Here is a 17,393-nt window from a genome sequence, read left to right on the forward strand (position 1 = left end):
AAGACAGGAAACAACATGTGTTGGAGAGGATGTGGAGAGAAGGGAACTCTCATACACTGCTGGTGGGAGTGCAAACTGGTGCAGCCACTATGGAAAACAGTATGGAGATTCCTCAAAAAATCAAGGATAGAACTACCATATGATCCAGCTATTCCACTGTTGGGTATTTATCCAAAGAACTTGAAAACACCAATTTGCAAAGGTACATGCACCCCTGTGTTCATTGCAGCGTTATTCACAATAGCCAAGACTTGGAAGCAACCTAAGTGCCCATCAAGGGACGAATGGATAAAGAAGATGTGGTATATATACACAATGGAATACTACTCAGCCATAAGAAACGATGAAATCCAGGCATTTGTGACAACATGGATGGACATTGAGGGTATAATGCAAAGTGAAATAAGTCAGAGGGAGAAGGTCAAATACCGTATGATTTCCTTCAATAAGTAGTAGATAATAACAACAATAAACAAACACATAGGGACAGAGATTGGATTGGTGGTTTACCAGAGGGGAAGGGGGGAGGGAGGAGGGTGAAAGGGATAATTCAGTACATGTGTGTGGTGATGGGTTGTAATTAGTATTTTGGTGGTGAACATGATGTAATCTATGCAGAAATAGAAGTACAATGATGTACACCTGAAATTTTTACAATGTTATAAACCAATGTTACTGCAATAAACAAAAAATTAAAAAAAAAAAAAAAAAAAGATTAGTCCTAGGCAAATTTGGATGCTCTCATTTTAAGATCCGAAGTTTTAATAAACTCAAACAAGTACCTTGCTAGCAACTCCACATAGGTATAAAAAGAATTTCAAGTGAATGTTACTTGAAACAATGTTTTAGTTGCAACTGTTTATTTAAAAATAACTCCTCATATCAATGGTTACCTAAAATTCATCCTATTTTTACCGTAACTATTAAAATTAGAAAGATTGCATGGAAGAACTTGGAAGCTAGAAATAAGCTCCTACTGGACAAATGAGACTTTTAACATTTCTCTTGAGTTATATCACACTTGAATTTTAAATATATTGTAGGAAAATCTTTTTTAAAAAACTAGCATAATTCATGTGGGAGTAAAGAAATTAATTTATAAGCTATTTGGACATTTCACGTTTCAACCTGAACCCATTCTAGTAACTAACTCTAGCTACAAGTGATAAAATATAGTGAATGAGCTGTTACCTCTGAGATGAGGGCCCATACAAGCCTCCTTGCAAGCATCACTGTGATGAATGCTGCCAGGTGGTAATCAATGAGATGAAAATTCTATAAGAGAAACAAATAACTGCATCAGAAAGAGATATATGTACCAAGTTGGAACTACTACATGAAGAGGTTCGCCCCCTCAAAAGCTCTTCCTTACATCACCTTACACTTACAGCCCATGGGAATTTGAGAGATCTTGAAGAGACTACCTACCTTCTACTTCTCCTCTCATATGACAAATTGCTTTAACTTTTCTAACACTATTTTAAACCATCTGGAACGTATTCCTCTCCTTTTTTGAAATTTTATCACAGTAAAAGGAAAAGATTATAGCTTTGGGTTAACAAGTGATAACCTGCAGAATTATGGAAAGAATAATTTATCTAAAATGCCATATCTATAATGAGTGTTAAATTTAATGGATCAGCTGGAATTCCCAGTCTTCAGGAGTTACTGTTGTTGGTCTCTCTTTATGCAAGCTTATGTTAATTTAACTGGGCATCTACTAACCTAAACTCTCTAATCACTGATACGTCAATTACATTCATTTAATTTTTCTCCTTAACATGATTTAGAAACATGTCTTATATTTGATCTCTTCTTCGCATAAAATTATAGCTTTACCTAGATGCTGTGTATGGCTCCCTCTAATTCTAAGTCTGTATATATAACTGTGATAATAAACAAAATGAAGTCATTGGCAACAAACAAAATTGGGACGTATTTTCATCTTGATGGTCGAAAGGTCCGTAAGGTTTCCAGTCCTCCTTCCAGGATGAAAAGTTGAATTTCTCAATTAATTCATTCAATAAATATGTACTGAGCATCCATGATGTGCCAAGTACTCTTCTTGATACTGAGGATACAGTGCTGAAGAAGGACAGACAAGGTTCCTGCTCTCCTGATGTTACTTTTTACTGCGGCGTGAGAGGAAAAGGAGATGGCAGAGATCACTACTTGTCTCCTCTGCGATCACAGAATTTAACTGGACACTGACTCCTAGCTAACTAAAGGTTCATTTCCCAGCCTCTCTTGCAAAAACTACTTGTAGCCAAGGGATATGAGGGGAAGCGATGTGTACAACTTCCAAGCCACACCCTTAGAGGAAGAAGCTGTCTCTTTCTCCTTTCCTCCTTCCTGCCGGCTAGATGTGCTGACAGGAGTTGGAGCAGCTACACTGGACCATGGTTTAGAAGAAGCATGTTGCGGGTGGCAGAGCCATAGATAGAAAGAGTTGCCACACTGGCCTTATATCACCTACCTCATTTTTATTTAATAGGGAAATAAGCTTCTATTCTATTTTAGACACCCTGTTACAGCAGCTAAACCCATATCTTTAACAAGTTTGTTTAAGGGAGAAAGGCAAGGACAATAAACAAGCTAACAAGCAAAAACATTTCAAATAGTTATACGTGCTGGTAAAAAATAAAAGTGATAAATAACAACTGGGAATGGAGGTGCAGAGCCAATTTAAATTGGAGGTTAGGGAGGATACCTCTGAGAAGGTGGCATTAGGGCTGAGAGCTGAATGACAAAAAACACCAGCCATGACAAGATCGGGGAGCAGAGAGCCCAAAGCAGAGGAAAAGTAATCACAAAGGCCCTAAGACAGGAAAACATATGCCTGGTGTGGCTGAAAATCATCAAGAAGACTGGAATGAGGTAATGAGCAACAAAAGATTGAGTTCATACATTTTTTTTTCTAATAGGAAGTCATAGAGGTGTTTTAGGCAAAGGATGCCATGATTCTATCTGTATTTTAAAATTATCACACTAAATGCAGTGTGAACATATTGTAGTGGGGCAAGATCAGTTAAGAAGCTATTGCTTTTAATTGAAGTGAGTAATGATGATGGATTGAACAGGGTCAATAGCAATGGAGACAGAGTGGCCAGATTTGGGATATATTTTAAAGGTAGAGCAGCCAGAATGTCGAAAGAGTGGCTTACCGCTCTTCAGATCATTTCCTTTTCCCTCTCTCTCTCTCTCTAAGTGTTTTGGATTCTTTTTTTTTTTTTTTTTTAATTTTTATAATTTTATTTATTTATTTTTTTCCCCCAAAGCCCCAGTAGATAGCTGTGTGTCATAGGTACACATCCTTCTAGTTGCTGTATGTGGGACTCGGCCTCAGCATGGCTGGAGAAGCGGTACGTCGGTGCGCGCCCGGGATCTGAACCCGGGCAGCCAGCAGCAGAGCGCACGCACCTTAACCGCTAAGCCACCGGGCCGGCCCAGTGTTTTGGATTCTAACAACATTTATCCCCTCTTAGTTTTGAGACTCCTCCTTGCTCACCCCACTCCTCCAAAATAACGCAAGCAAAATCACTAGACCCCCTAGCTAATGTCTGGGGGTCTTATTTTTGCATCACCAGTCCAGCTAAGACATTTTTCATATCAAAAAATTTAAGTGCCTAATGTATCTTATTGTTAAGCAAATTCTGTTACATTCTAAATCATTGAAAACTGGTAATCTGCTTATGATTAACTTTCTATAAACCAGAATATTTGATTAATCAGAGCCCTCCATTCCTGACTTTTCTGAATAATTTACTACACTACTTTTAGCTTTTATGTTTCTTAGGGTTCAGACTCATTCAGCTAATTGCTTGATAGCTAGAATGATACTTCACATATTCAGGTGTCCACATTTTCTTTTTGATAATTATTAAGATCTTGAAATGGAAAAAGAAAAACCTAATATATAAATCTGAAAAATTTCGGAGTCAGATATGCATAACAGAAGAAAACTTAAAAGGGACAGATCACTAGGTGAGATGTAAGTCCCTTCTAGAGCATCCCAGTCAAGTTGGGAAGTAACTAGGTCTCTGGCAGCCCATTCACCTTTGAACAGCTCACTGATTCAGGCCCCTTTCAGGTGCATGGGCTAAAATCTTATTTGCTATTCTACATATGTTACTCTTATCTCCACCATTACATTTTAAGCTTTGTGTGAACAAGGATCATATGTGGCAGATAAGTGAGCCAGTCCACATGATAACCTCATTTAAGAGTGCCTTCCTCTACCACAAAGCCTGGAAAGCTAAAAACTACATTTCCAGACTTTTTTGCAACTGAAGTTCTAGATTTGATTTGGTTTCTGCCAACCACAGTCAGCACATAAAATCTGAATTCAGAACTGAGTGAAATGGGAAGAGGGGCAGTGTAAAAGGCACCCACTTTTGGTGGCATGAGTCAGAACAAAGGGAGCATAATTCTGGAGTCATCAGCTATAGCAGCAGCTTCCTGATTATAACAGAAGCACTGGGTCCCTTTGTTTCATGGCAATATTTGCAGGCAACTTTTAAAAGACCTCATCAGAAATGGTTGAATGGGAGAACTCTTCTTTGATTAGCCTGAAAATTCAACAAGTGAGAAGTTTCCATGGGATGTCAAAGTGGAAACTGTATAATGAACCACCCAACAAGTACTTATGGAGTAAAAACAGAATATACACAGGAAGTAAAGCACAGCACGTAGGTCTGGATTTAGCGCTCACTTTGTCACTATGTGCTTTCAAGTTAGTTTCATAATTTCTAGGTCTCATATTCCTCATTTATAAAATGAGAGTCATACAGTAGTACCTACCGGTTTTAGAAAGAGTAAATGAGATAATATTTGTAAAGAACACAGTAAACATCTTAATAAGTGTTTGCCAATGTCACTTAAGATAGTGAGGTATTTATTTAAGATAGAGAGCTACATAGCTGGAAGAAGGCGTAAAGATCATCTAATCCAACCTCCTCACTTTACAACACCAAGGCCAAAGAAGGATGGATGAAGTACAGTTCCTACACTCAATAAACTCATAATCCAGATAGGAAAAAAGATTATTAAAAAAAAAGAGCATACAATTTGGCACTAAGTCATTACAATTCCTAAATAAAGAAACTGAAATTCTCTTCACCTGATATTAAGAAGGTGGACAGTCAATATGCAAATAAAATTCTTAACAGCTAATTTCAGGAACACCCAAGTGATACAAATATTTAAAACAAAAATGTTTATTCCCTCCTCATACTATCTTGAAGTTTTTGGTCCACATTTCCTTTCTATGTTCACCAGGCCAGGGAAGTTTTCTAATCATTTATAAGACCCAGACACATACATAAACTACCCAGGGCAGTAGTCTTCTTTCTCCTAGCACGTATCTCCATTACCACCCAAATCTGCCACTGCCAACCACTTACGCGTCAAGTCACCTGACTAGCCTTACTCGTTATTTTATACACCCACTATGGAGACCCTTCTCTGCATCAACAGCATCACAGCTCTCCTAAATAATTGGAAAGGTGGTAGAAGAAACCTACAATATACTTTGATATACTTCAGCAGAGACAGCTAGTTCTTGTCTCAATTTTATTTTTGTAACAGAACCCAATTTTACTCAGGGTAACAATGAACCCGGTGAAAGGACTATATTTTACAGCCTCTCTTGCAGTTAGGAATGAACATGTGTGAAAATGATGTGAGCCTGGCCCATAAGAAACTCTCCTTTAGACTTCACTATGCTTCTCCCGTTTTCTGGCTGACAGGGATGGACACCGTCACCTTGGAGGCCACATGCTGGTAGACGGCAGAGTCTCCATCAGCCTGGGTCCCCTGACTGACCACACGGAAGTGTGCTACTCCTGCCAACGAGGACAATTGCCTGTTAAGAGTTTGATACATTATACAATCGTGGGTTTATTTGTTATAGAAACTACCATTATCCTAAGATAGCCATTACAAGGGTAGAATTCCTGGAATTTAATCATATGGGCACCTTAAAACTTCCAACAAATTTAACACGGTGTAGAGAAAGCTAAACATCAAAACCTTTCCATGATATTATTATAATACATTATTTAAATGTTTTCTGCATTTTCATTTATATTTTTACTTCCTCTAGTCATGGACCAAAGCCAGATATTTATATTTTAACAATCTTATAACACTATATTTCTGAAAGTAATCTGTAGTTCCACAGAAAAACATTTTATTAGAAGAAAAATTATTAAGAAAAATAATTTCTGTTAGGCTTTCCAACTAGATTCTTACCTAAGTAATAGGAAGAACTTAAAGGCCTATTAAGACTTACCAGTGAAGTACAAGAAGCAGGGTGATTGTAAGGATACCACCACACTGTTTTATAGATGTTGATGTACTGAATGAACAGAGCAACCAGCAGGTAGATGAAAAAGAGAAATTCAAAGAGGAGATTTCCATCCACAGGCAAATCAGGAATTTGGCAATGACGAACAGGGCCTGGGGTGATCAAGGCTGTGATGGGTGGGACCGGAAGGCCAACAGCACTACCATTCCTGAAAGAAAAAACTATGGTTAACTCAAATGGTGCTACCCTTCAGTGTCAGAGGGCACAAAGGGCTCCTGCTTCCTTCTCCACCTACCCCTTAACTGTCGGCCTTCCCCAAGACTCTATCCTAGGATCTTCCGCTCTTGTCTTTTCCCTCCACACACTCTCTCTCAGTGATCTAATATGTGGCCGTGGCTTCCATTATCTCCTAGATGCTGAAAACTAAAATTTCTCTCCATCGAGTTCATTACTAAGTTTTAGATCCATGTTATCAAGCTGTCTACTGGACATCTCTATGTTCCTCTTCCTAGGATCCTAACCCTAGTTCATGGCCCACCCAGTTAGCTGCCCAAATCAGAAACCTAGGAGTCATATTAGAACTTACCTCCTGCCTCCCCATAGCCCATCACTCTCTAAATCTTATATATTCTACTTTATAAAACTTTCTGTAAACTGCACCCTGCTCTCTAAACCCACTGCCTTAGTTCAAGCAGTTACCATTTTCCACCTAAACTATTGCAGTGATCCCCATAAATTCAACTCAACTTTCACCAAATCCTCCAACCTGCCTTCAGAGATCCTTCTAAACTGAAACTCTGATAGTGTTACTCTCTTGCCTAAAACCCTTTAATGGCTCTCCACTACCAATGGGATAAAATCTAAAAATTTTTAGTATGTTGTATGAGGTCCTCTGCTTAACAGACTAGCCTCATCTCTTCTCACTCCTCCACAGGCACCTATACAACACCCAAGCTATCTGCTATCTGTGAAGACACAAGCTCTTCTTTTTGTACACCTTACTCCTTTCACTGGCAATACCCTCCAAAACCACCTTCCTTAACCCCTCATATAACACAATTATCTACAAAATCCTTCAAGACTTTTAAAATGATCCAACATATCCTCTATGAAGCTTACTGACTCACTCAATCACAACCGATTTGTCTCTCTGTGCCACCGTTATATTACACCTAAACTATGCCTTTATTATTGCACTTTTCACGCTGTTATATAATTTTTTGTATATATCTACGTCTTGTCTCAATCAGACCATAATCTTAAGGACAGAAACTGTACTTTTCCTAGTTCACTGTATACAGCTTTAGGCTGAGAAGACAGTAGACCAATGCAGTCATGAAAAAGAGAGGTCTCTTAAAACACAAATTAAAATATAGAGATTTTAATCCCTATCTTCTTGTTTCTCTTTCTTCCAAGCTCTTTTATAGGTCAGAAATAGCTGGGCTATCTAAAATGATAAGATAGGAGTAGGAAATAAAAATTCCCACTGTTTATATGTCTGGGAATAGTCACAGAGATCTAAGGGTTTACTATTGTTTACAGAACAAGGAAAAGAGGCTTGGTTTGGATATTTCCAAAGAAGATCCTAGGAAGGAATAATATTAACATTACCATTCTACTCTAAAATTTCCTAATATAGAATTCCAGCATTAGTATGTGACATTTACAGTACTTTAAGTGACTCATGGGAATATGAACTCTGCTCATTCTGTACCCTTAAGAATACCATGGCAGAAACTCAGAAGAGCTAGAAGGGAAGAATGGAGATGGGGGGGAGGGTTGGAAAAAATTATAAAAGTTTCTTCCTCTCATTCCCAGAGTATACTGCAATCTATGTACACAGTAGCCAAATTATTCCCTGACTCCACTTAATCAGAAGATATGGAAATAAAAAATTCCGATAAGAAGTTACAAGGTTAGGAGCACCCACTCTGGAACAAACTAAAAATTCTTATTCCTCTTCAGTCAAAAATACAAGAAGGGGGAAAACATGATAAACTATTTGTTATGATTTAAAGGTTAAAAAAGGTTCTTATAGAATTTTTTCCAAAGTAAAGTAGACTAATGTGCTTCTGCTGTTAACCAAGTCAATAAAATGCTGGGATCAAGGAAGATATTCAAAACAAAGTACAAAAGATGTACACTTGTGATATTCTACACAGCCTTAGCTATTATACTTCAAGCCAGAAGACCAGAGACAAAGGTCAAACAAAATGATCCAGAGCATTAGTGAGAAAGAGGAAAGTATTCCTATAAGCTAAAAGCTTGAGAGGAGATATGATCAAAGTTCTTAAAACCAGAAAAAACAGACTTGGTCAATACACCTCAGAAAATTAGTTACAGACGTATTATTCAGGAAAAATAAAAGTATTATTCCTCTAACTGGATGTAAAAATAGATTCACAAAAAGCAAAATGACACAAGTGTTTGAGACACAATGTGAGATAGTTCTAGTCCCAGACTTTCTACTAACCAGCTGTGGTCTTTGAGAAAGTAACTTTAAATCCCTGAGCCTCTTTTCTTCATCTGTAACACAAGGGTTGGAATAGATTCTCTTTAAAGAACTCTTCTCAATGTTAACACTGAACATTCTCTTTCAAATTGTGCTGCAGGTCCCCAAGACCACACCCAGGCTTGATGAATGGCTATGAAGACTCACAGGACTTGGCATATAGTCGTGTTCACAGCTAAGACTTATTACAGCAAAAGGATACAAAGGAATATCAGCAGAAAGAACAGTTACATGGGGCAAAGTCCGGAGGAAACCAGGTGCAAACTTCCCAGAGTCCTTTCTCAGTGGAGTCATACAGGACGCACTTAACTCCTTCAGCAACTACTTGTGACAACACATGTGAAGTGCTATGTGCCAGGAAGGCTCATTACAGACTCAGTGCCCAAAGTTTTTACTGGGAGCTGGCCACGCAGGCACTCTACCTAGCAGTACCAAAATTCCAGAGTCCCCAAAGGAAAGGGGGTGTTCAGCACAGCTATCCTTAGAAAGGCCTGCTTGCAAGGCTGGCATCTGGCAACTTGATGGGAAACAGTTCCCACACTGATAGAAAAGTTTCCCTAAATAATACGAATGGCTCATGGTGGCTAAAGTGTTAGTGCAAACAATGCGGTTTATGCTGAACATCTGCTTTGTCCTTGCATTTAAAGTCTGTGTGCAGGGAAGAGTTAACACAGCAGGTCTGAGACTGGCTTTTATGGAGCCAGCAAGCAGCAGAATTTAGCTAAAGAAATGGATTAAGCAAGAAAGAGTCAAAGGAATAAAGAAGAATAAGAAGGGATAGAGAAAGCAGTGATCACTTATTTGGACATGCTCAGGTGATTTTACAACAAAGTATATGCAAGGACAAAAAAAGAAAAAAGTCACTTTTAGTTCTTCTCAGATAAGATTCTCCCTCAACTAAAAGCTATCTAGGGGGCCTGCCCCATGGCTTAGCGGTTAAGTGAACATGCTCCGCTGCTGGTGGCCCGGGTTTGGATCCCGGGCGCGCACCGACGCACTGCTTCTCCGGCCATGCTGAGGCCGCGTCCCACATACAGCAACTAGAAGGATGTGCAGCTATAACATACAACTATCTACTGGGGCTTTGGTGGAAAAATAAATAAAATTAAAAAAAAAAAAAGCTATCTAGGAAACTCAGAAATTCACAGTATATTGTCCTTCTTTAGAAGGCAATCATCTAAGCACACTGTCCCAAGAACAAATCCCTGCTTCCCACAGGTGGAAAGCAGGATGGGGAACTACGGATTTCAGTCTTGATTGTGTCACCAAATTAGCTCTTTGACATCTCAGGTTTAACTTCACCAATCAGGCCACAAACACTCACCAAACAGGGGCAAATGCTCTCTTCTCCAGGTGACTTATGTCTTACAGAATCAAATGTATCACTCAAAAATGAATCACACTTAAGCAATTATTTATTTCTCTCTTCAAAACTCCACAGACACTGCAGAAGTGAGTACTCTTCATCCGGACACTGTCTTTCTTTGCACACATGCTTCCTAAAACTATATTTTAGGCCATCTACCACTGGTTTTATCCATATTTTTATACCCCTTCCCCAGGTCTTATACAACAACCTATTCTAGGCTGCTTCTTTCCCATCAAGAAACAAATATAGAACTATCTTCTTCCAAAATAACCTCTCTAGGTAAAAATGTCACAAAATAATCACTCAGTAATAGTTTTAGTGACTTTCAAACCATGAACAACTATGATCTTTCACTTTATTCTAATCTGTTGAAAAATACGTTCTTCTGCCCACCACCCCAATTAACTGCTAAAGAAATACATGTTAAAGGAAGAAAATGTTGGAGAATGGCAGATCATGGCAACCATGAATGGAATTTGAGACCTAGGATATAAGAGCTACCAAGAAGGCAGAGAAAAGAATACATGATCATAGCTAAACTCACTTAAGAGCAGAGGTATTTTCCAAATGTTCCTGGTTCTTCCCAGTATTTTATTTGCAGACTTCAAGTACAAGCAGAACCATCCAGGAATGTGGTTTTCAGCTCTCTTTGAATAGCAGAACACTTCCTTTTCCCTCTCCCCGAAGATATTTTACATGGTATCCCAATATTTAAAACATATAAGAGAAGGAGTTAGTCTGATTAAGAGAGGCCTGGGAAACCTGAAGCCTGGATTACTAGGCCTCCCTGACTCTTTCTCCCTTCTAAGCACTCCTACAGCAGCCCCTGAGACACAGAGGAGGGATTCCACAGGACAGTTTGAGAGCACAATTATCTAGGGGAATCCTCAAAGCCAAAGTAAAAGAAAATGAACAAATAACTGCTGGAGTTAATACAGAGGCAGAGGTAGAATTTTTTAGCTAGCCAGAATCCCAGGTGGGCACTCCCTCCTGCATGCACCTGTGCAGTGGAACTCGCCTTCTCCACTGGGCTGGTAGTCTCCAGTTCCAGCCAACGCTGGTCAGCCTACATTTTTCCTCTCCTGGCCTCAGTCACCGAGTCCCTACTTCACGTGTTGTCACAAGTAGTTGCTGAAGAAGTTAAGTACGTCCATATTGCAATTTGAAAGTACTGAATCACTAAGTTGATAGTCAGTACATATTAGTAAAATTAAAGCATGTAGTTAAAATAGGAAACCTCCTTCACCTCAATATCTGTGTTAGATAGTACTTTTCTTCAAAAGAATTTTCACATATTCTCATTCTTTTTATTTTTATTTTTAAAAATATAAAATAATACATGTTACTTGTAGTAATTCTGGAAAACTCAGAGTAAAGTTTTAAAAAGTTACTGCAATTTACTACTTCACTTATTTTCAGCATCCTGCTATGAAGCAGACAGTATCACTGTTTTGAAAGTGAAGAAATCCAAAGGACAGTAGAGTAAAAAATAATACTCTCGAATAAATCACAAGCACTCTGTATACATACATAAACATAAAATTTGGATTGAAAATTCATATAATGAGAATCAGAGACTGGAAAAAAACCTTCAAACTGGAATTTCAGGGAGAGCTCCACTGAAATCACAAAAACAGAACTGATTTTGAAGATTGAGTAGAACTTGGGTTGGCAAGTCAGAAACACAAAGGGAAGGCAGGCCAGGCAGAGAGAAGTGCACAAATAACAACAGGAGGGCCTGAAAAGACAAGAGTAGTACTGACTGCTAGCTTTGAAAATTAGAATCAAAGCAAGAGAAAACTCTATTCAAGGAGGAAGTAGAAATTAGTTGACAAAAATTACCTCGACCAAACACCTGATCAGGAAAAAGCCATCTCTTTCTACCGCTACATGATCAAATCTTAAAGTGAGTTATTCTGAATAAGATTAGAAATAATTCATCCTAACTTTTAAAAATTAGAAACAGAGATAAATTTCTATTAAAAAGATCAAATTCTTTATTCTCATACAACATGACACAAATCTTAAGATATATAGGCTACAGCTGACAATTCATCATTTCAAACAATTTTTTGAAATAATTTTTAAGACCTTTGGTGGAATGACTTATAATTTTAGAATCTCTTGTTAACTGTGAGCTTTAATTTGCCCTCCAAAAAAAAAGAATGCCAGTAAGTAGTTAAACCATCACATTTGCCTTGTATTTTAATTCACTTCTCCCTTCTTTTAATAGCTAAAAAGGTGATGATTAGAATTTGGATTATCAGCCATAAGTAAGAATTAGACTGCTTTTAATTTATGGGCCCCATATCACAATTTTCTACCTCCAAAGTATTCTGAAATACTGAGCTTTCAGTCTTCAAGGGCAGGATTTCTACTTCAGTGTTAAGAAATAACCTTTGTAAGCAAATATCTGAATAGCATGATGACTTTTAGTCTTACTGATCACAGGATATTACAAATTATGCATAGTTTTATTTCTTCTTTACCTGTTTCTCAGGCCTGTGCCATTGCCACAGCCCCCACCAACCAAAGTCTGTAACGAAGGCAAAGCTGAACGGCTTAGCTGCTGCCGACTAGGGCCCCTCCTTCCACCGGGCATGTCCGGGAACCAGTCTGCTGCCAGTGCCACCTGTAGTTGCAACCCAGGTTAATGGCTGTCAACCTGTTTCAACTCTGAACAAAAAAAGAAAACATTTAAACATCAGTTTACTATTTTTAAAGTAGGCAATGTAACAACAACCAGAAAAACTGAGTGAGCAGGTCTTGTAAAACCAGATTTTCAAACAAATGCTCCCAGTGTCTATCACCTACTTTAATGAAAGGACTACTCAGATTCTAATGGGTCAGAAGCCTAAGTTCTGATCTAAGCTCTGTTCAGCACAAGGAAAGTCACAATTTGTGTCTTTTGCCAGTTGATTTGTATCATATGAAATATATTACAATTAGGTAGAAGTTTACAAAAGATACCTAACATATACATTTCCAGTACAAATGTAATATTTCACAGTAAGCCATATGAAACACAGGAGAATCAGCACTGTCCAAAATGTTAGGTTTTGTTATCAAAGGATGTGGGTCACATATTATCTGACTTTAATTGAGGCATTTAATGTCTGAGTTTGTTTCTTTATCAGGAAAAAAAAAAAAGTTTTCCCTGTCCTGTAGGTAGTTGTCAGGATTGACCAAGATAGATGAAAGAACACCAGTAGGCCTTTTAATTCTTTAAAACTGTTCAACTGGTATCTCCATATGTTAGAGTGAAAGTATTGGAAGGAGCTCAAGTGGATGCCCAGTCCAGAAAAACTGATGTAAAATCATTTACAAAATACTGAAACTGGAGGATTAAAAGACAAATAACAGATAGAGACTCTCATTGAAAAGAAACCATGTTTTCATCAATCTATGACAACATCACGGCTCCACCAATATGGATACCAAAACGTGTTTCCTAAACAACACAACTTAAAAACTGAAGAATGACACCCTGGAAAAACCCTGCTTTTCAAAATATCACTGCAGACTGATCCGATGTTCCCTATTCCTAATAGCTTTTGGCTGTAGACTAACAAACGCCACCTGAGACAAAGCATTCAAACCACTGGACGCAGGGAAACGGCAAAGGGAAAGAAAAGCGTGGAGCAAAAAACTGGGATGGAAGAGGCGAGAAGATGGGGTGGGGGAAGGTGGATGGCGAGAAACCATCAACTTCAACAGACTGGCCACTAAGAGGGGATGACAAAGCGGTCCCCGCTGCGCAACCCGCAGGGCCGAAGCGGACCCGGGACAGTTGGACAGCGCAGCACCTCAGTAATACTCACGCATGGAGAAGGCCCGGCCAGTGGGGCGGGATCCCTAGGAGGCGGCGGCGGCTTTACAAGGCTGGACCCCAAGCAACAGAACTCCCTCCCCGCGTTGAGGCGCTCCAAACCAGCTGCTTGTCCGCAGGCCGTCCCCGCCGGAGAGTAGAGAAAAGGTATCCAGGCTTCGGGCTGCCACACCCACACCCAGACCCCGACGCAGACCCCGACTCCGAGTCAGTGCCAGAGTCAGAGCCCGACCCCGTCAGCACTCATCCTCAGCCTCCATTACCGCGGAGCTGAGCAGACGTGGCAGCGCACGGCGATGACGTCAGCTCCGCGACGGCGGACCGCCCCAGCCGCAAGTCGGCCCCCGGAACTACAAATGCAGCCCGGGGAGCGAGCGCCCCACCCGCTTCTGCGTGCACCTGCGCAGTTGGGCTCGCTGTTCCGCCTAGCGGGCCTGTGCTGGTTAATCTACATTTTTCCTCTCTCGCCGTAAGTCACCGAGACCCTTCGATGTGCGGGTACCATGCTAGGGGTCCTACTTGTTATCTCATGGACTCCAAGTAACCACCATGTACAAGTAATCGCCCTCACTACAGATGGGGAGGTTGGGAGACATCACCTAAGGTCAGGTCGCTGCTCAGTAAAGGAGCCCAAATCGTGAAGTCGTGCTTCAGCATCCAATGGTGCGCTTATTGTATGTTAAGTAAAGGACTAGATAAATGCTGGAGTTACAGAAGTGAATACCACAAAGAGCTCACAGTCTAGTGGAAGAGACGACGCCAGCAAAACACAGTAATTACAATTTATTACAATAAATGCAACATTAAAAGTGTATCCAAGGTCCAGAGATAGCATGCAAGACAGTGTAATAAATTCTGTGGAATGGTGGTGATGTCAACACAAAGAAAAGCTTCACAGAGAGCTTAGGGTTTAAAGCCCAGACTCCAAGAATGAATAGCTGTTCTGGAAGGATGGCTTTCTAGTATACCGCGTGGCAGATAAAACAGTAAAGAGGTAGGCAACATCATGAGGAATTCAGACACGGAGGATAGTTTGATAGTAGAAGGGTAAAAATGTCAAAAGGAGCACTTTTGTGAGATCTCTCGCTCCAGAGATTTTAAGCACCTTAAAAGACAGTCCTTTGTATTGAGTACACGAGCGATTAACCTTTATTGAGAGTTTTTTTTGTGCCAGACTCTAGACTAGTAGCTTGCACATATTTCATTTAAATCTCATAACGTTTTGATACTACCATTGTTCCTATTTGACAGAGGAAACTAATGTTAAGAGAAGTTAACCTGTTGAAAATAATCCAGCTAATAAGTGGCAGAGCCAGAATTCAGAGCCAGAATGACCAATATCAAAACCACTAAAGTTAGTAACATTCCCAAATATTCTTATTGTCTTAATGTGCCACGGAACTTTCATTCATGAATACATAAAATCCAACATGGATCATTACATATTTTCATTGTATTCACCTCTAGGTGTAAAGAATTTTGTGCATTTCTTGTCATATTTGCTCTGTTAACTATTTCCTGGGTTGCTACATTGAAACTCCTTTGCCACCTTTCTGTTGGCTCACCAGCATCCATCCTTCATTCAGCCATTATTTAGTGCCTACTGTGTACCAGGCACTGTGTTAGTGAACAAGGCAGATATGTCCCTGCCCTCCTGGAGCTTATATTCCAAAGAGGGAAACATTTAGTAAATAAAATAATTACAGATTAGAAATATTATGAAGTAAACAAATAAGCGGCTAAGGTAGAAAATAAGAGGGTGCTATTTTGAGGGGATATCTGTCTGAAGGAATGACATTTCAGCAGAAACATCAGTGTTAGGAAGGAACCAAAGATGCAAAGATGGGAGAGAAAAGCAGTCTAGATAGAAAAGAAAACTTATGCGGAGATTCTAAGGTGGGTTAGAGCTTGGCATGTTTAAGAAACTTAACGCAAAGCTGTCTAGCTAGAGCATGGTGAGCCAAGGGGAGTGTGGCACAAAATGAATTGGAAGACATGAGGAAGAGCTTGAACATGGAGGGTCTTTTAAACCATAGTGTTTGCATTTTAAATTAGTGGCTGGCATAGGACCTAGAAATCTGTGGTTTTCATAAACTCCAGGAGGATTCTGGCACTTATTCACATACAGGAACCACTGAAATAAAACATCTCACCTATTAAGGAAATGAAGCAATTATTATTTGGATTCATATGCCGCTTATTCCTCCCGTGTATAGGGTCCGCTTCTCTCCCGATCTCTCCCTGCTCTTCTTCCACACAGATAAACATTGTAAAATTGCAGAAAACACTGATTATTTTCATTTCAAAGACGTGTTAACAAGGTGACTTCCATTTTCTTCTGGTCACAGAAAACTGAAATTATGGAAAATAAAAACTCTTTTATTAAAACTTTTTATAATTATTCTCCACTATATTCATTTTAGACTAACTTTGAAAGTGAAGGTTATTGCGGTGTTGATCTATGTACTACACTGCCTTAGTTATGTGCTTTTGAGAACCATTCATTTTCAAGTACTGCACAGCTTTGGGGAAGTAGAATAAATTTTGACTCAAGTTTTCATTTGGATTCCTGAAGAAGTCTTGTATGATATAGTATTGGGGACCCATTTTCTCCTCTTGCCTATTCACCCAACATGAGTGAAATGGCCCATTCCCAGCTAATCAACATTATTTTATCTTCTACCATTCCTCAACATGTATCCTAAACCCTCCACTACCATCAACCTAGGTTCCACCCCCACCTTCTGGAAATTATGGCTTCCCCTTTTTTCGTGTCTCCAGCATAATATTCTTTAAATGCAACATTTCTTTTTCTTCAGCCTGGAATACATCCTTCCCACCCCTTTCTCCAGATTTCCAGTTCATATTGTTCTTTCCCTTCACTGAAACCAGTAGCATTTACATATTGTCTTAAGTTGTAAATTATCCCTGGGGAAGCATAATTGTCTTCCCACTAGTTCTAAACTCCTCGACGGCACAAATCTCATCTTGTACTTCATCGTATTTCCAGAGCCTAGGACGTTACCATGCACATTTTAGACAACAGGTAAATACTTGTAGCATGATCGCTATACATACCTACACTTTCCTATCTATACCTATATATAGCTATGTACCTACACTGGCCAGTATAGTGTTGCCCACTGAATTTTTTTCATGTCTAAGTCACCCCAACTGTTACAAATTCCTATTACAAAGAGACTTGTATTATCCTATCTGCAACCCCGTGGGATCTAACAGTGCTGTACACACTCAGGTGCTCAATAAATCCATGCTATTTAATAAGAAGCAGTTTGACATAGTGGAAAGAACTATCTAACCTAGGTTGTGTCCCTAACTGTGAAGCTGTGGGCAAGAATCGTCTCCTCTCTGACCT

General features: G+C 39.4%; 1 protein-coding gene across 2 annotated transcripts in view; it reads right to left on the reverse strand.

Moving 5' to 3' along the window:
• The window catches only part of TMEM39A (transmembrane protein 39A), a 31,243-nt gene extending 16,943 nt beyond the window's left edge, over positions 1-14,300 (reverse strand). Inside the window, exons 1-4 of one of the 2 annotated variants that reach the window (XM_004436545.3) lie at positions 14,010-14,299; positions 12,678-12,864; positions 6,293-6,515; positions 1,192-1,275 (exon numbers count right to left, since the gene is read on the reverse strand). In XM_004436545.3, the coding sequence (XP_004436602.1) occupies positions 1,192-1,275; positions 6,293-6,515; positions 12,678-12,790 (420 nt within the window). In that variant the 5' untranslated portion in view covers positions 12,791-12,864; positions 14,010-14,299. Of the gene's footprint in view, positions 1-1,191; positions 1,276-6,292; positions 6,516-12,677; positions 12,865-14,009 lie in introns of both variants that reach the window. The other variant, XM_087439648.1, reaches the window with a different exon arrangement.
• Positions 14,301-17,393: the final 3,093 nt, after the last annotated feature.

This window comes from Ceratotherium simum, chromosome 15 (genome assembly GCF_057802395.1).
Source record: "Ceratotherium simum simum isolate JZ-2026a chromosome 15, ASM5780239v1, whole genome shotgun sequence".
In the NCBI taxonomy this organism is placed as follows: Eukaryota; Metazoa; Chordata; class Mammalia; order Perissodactyla; family Rhinocerotidae; genus Ceratotherium; species Ceratotherium simum.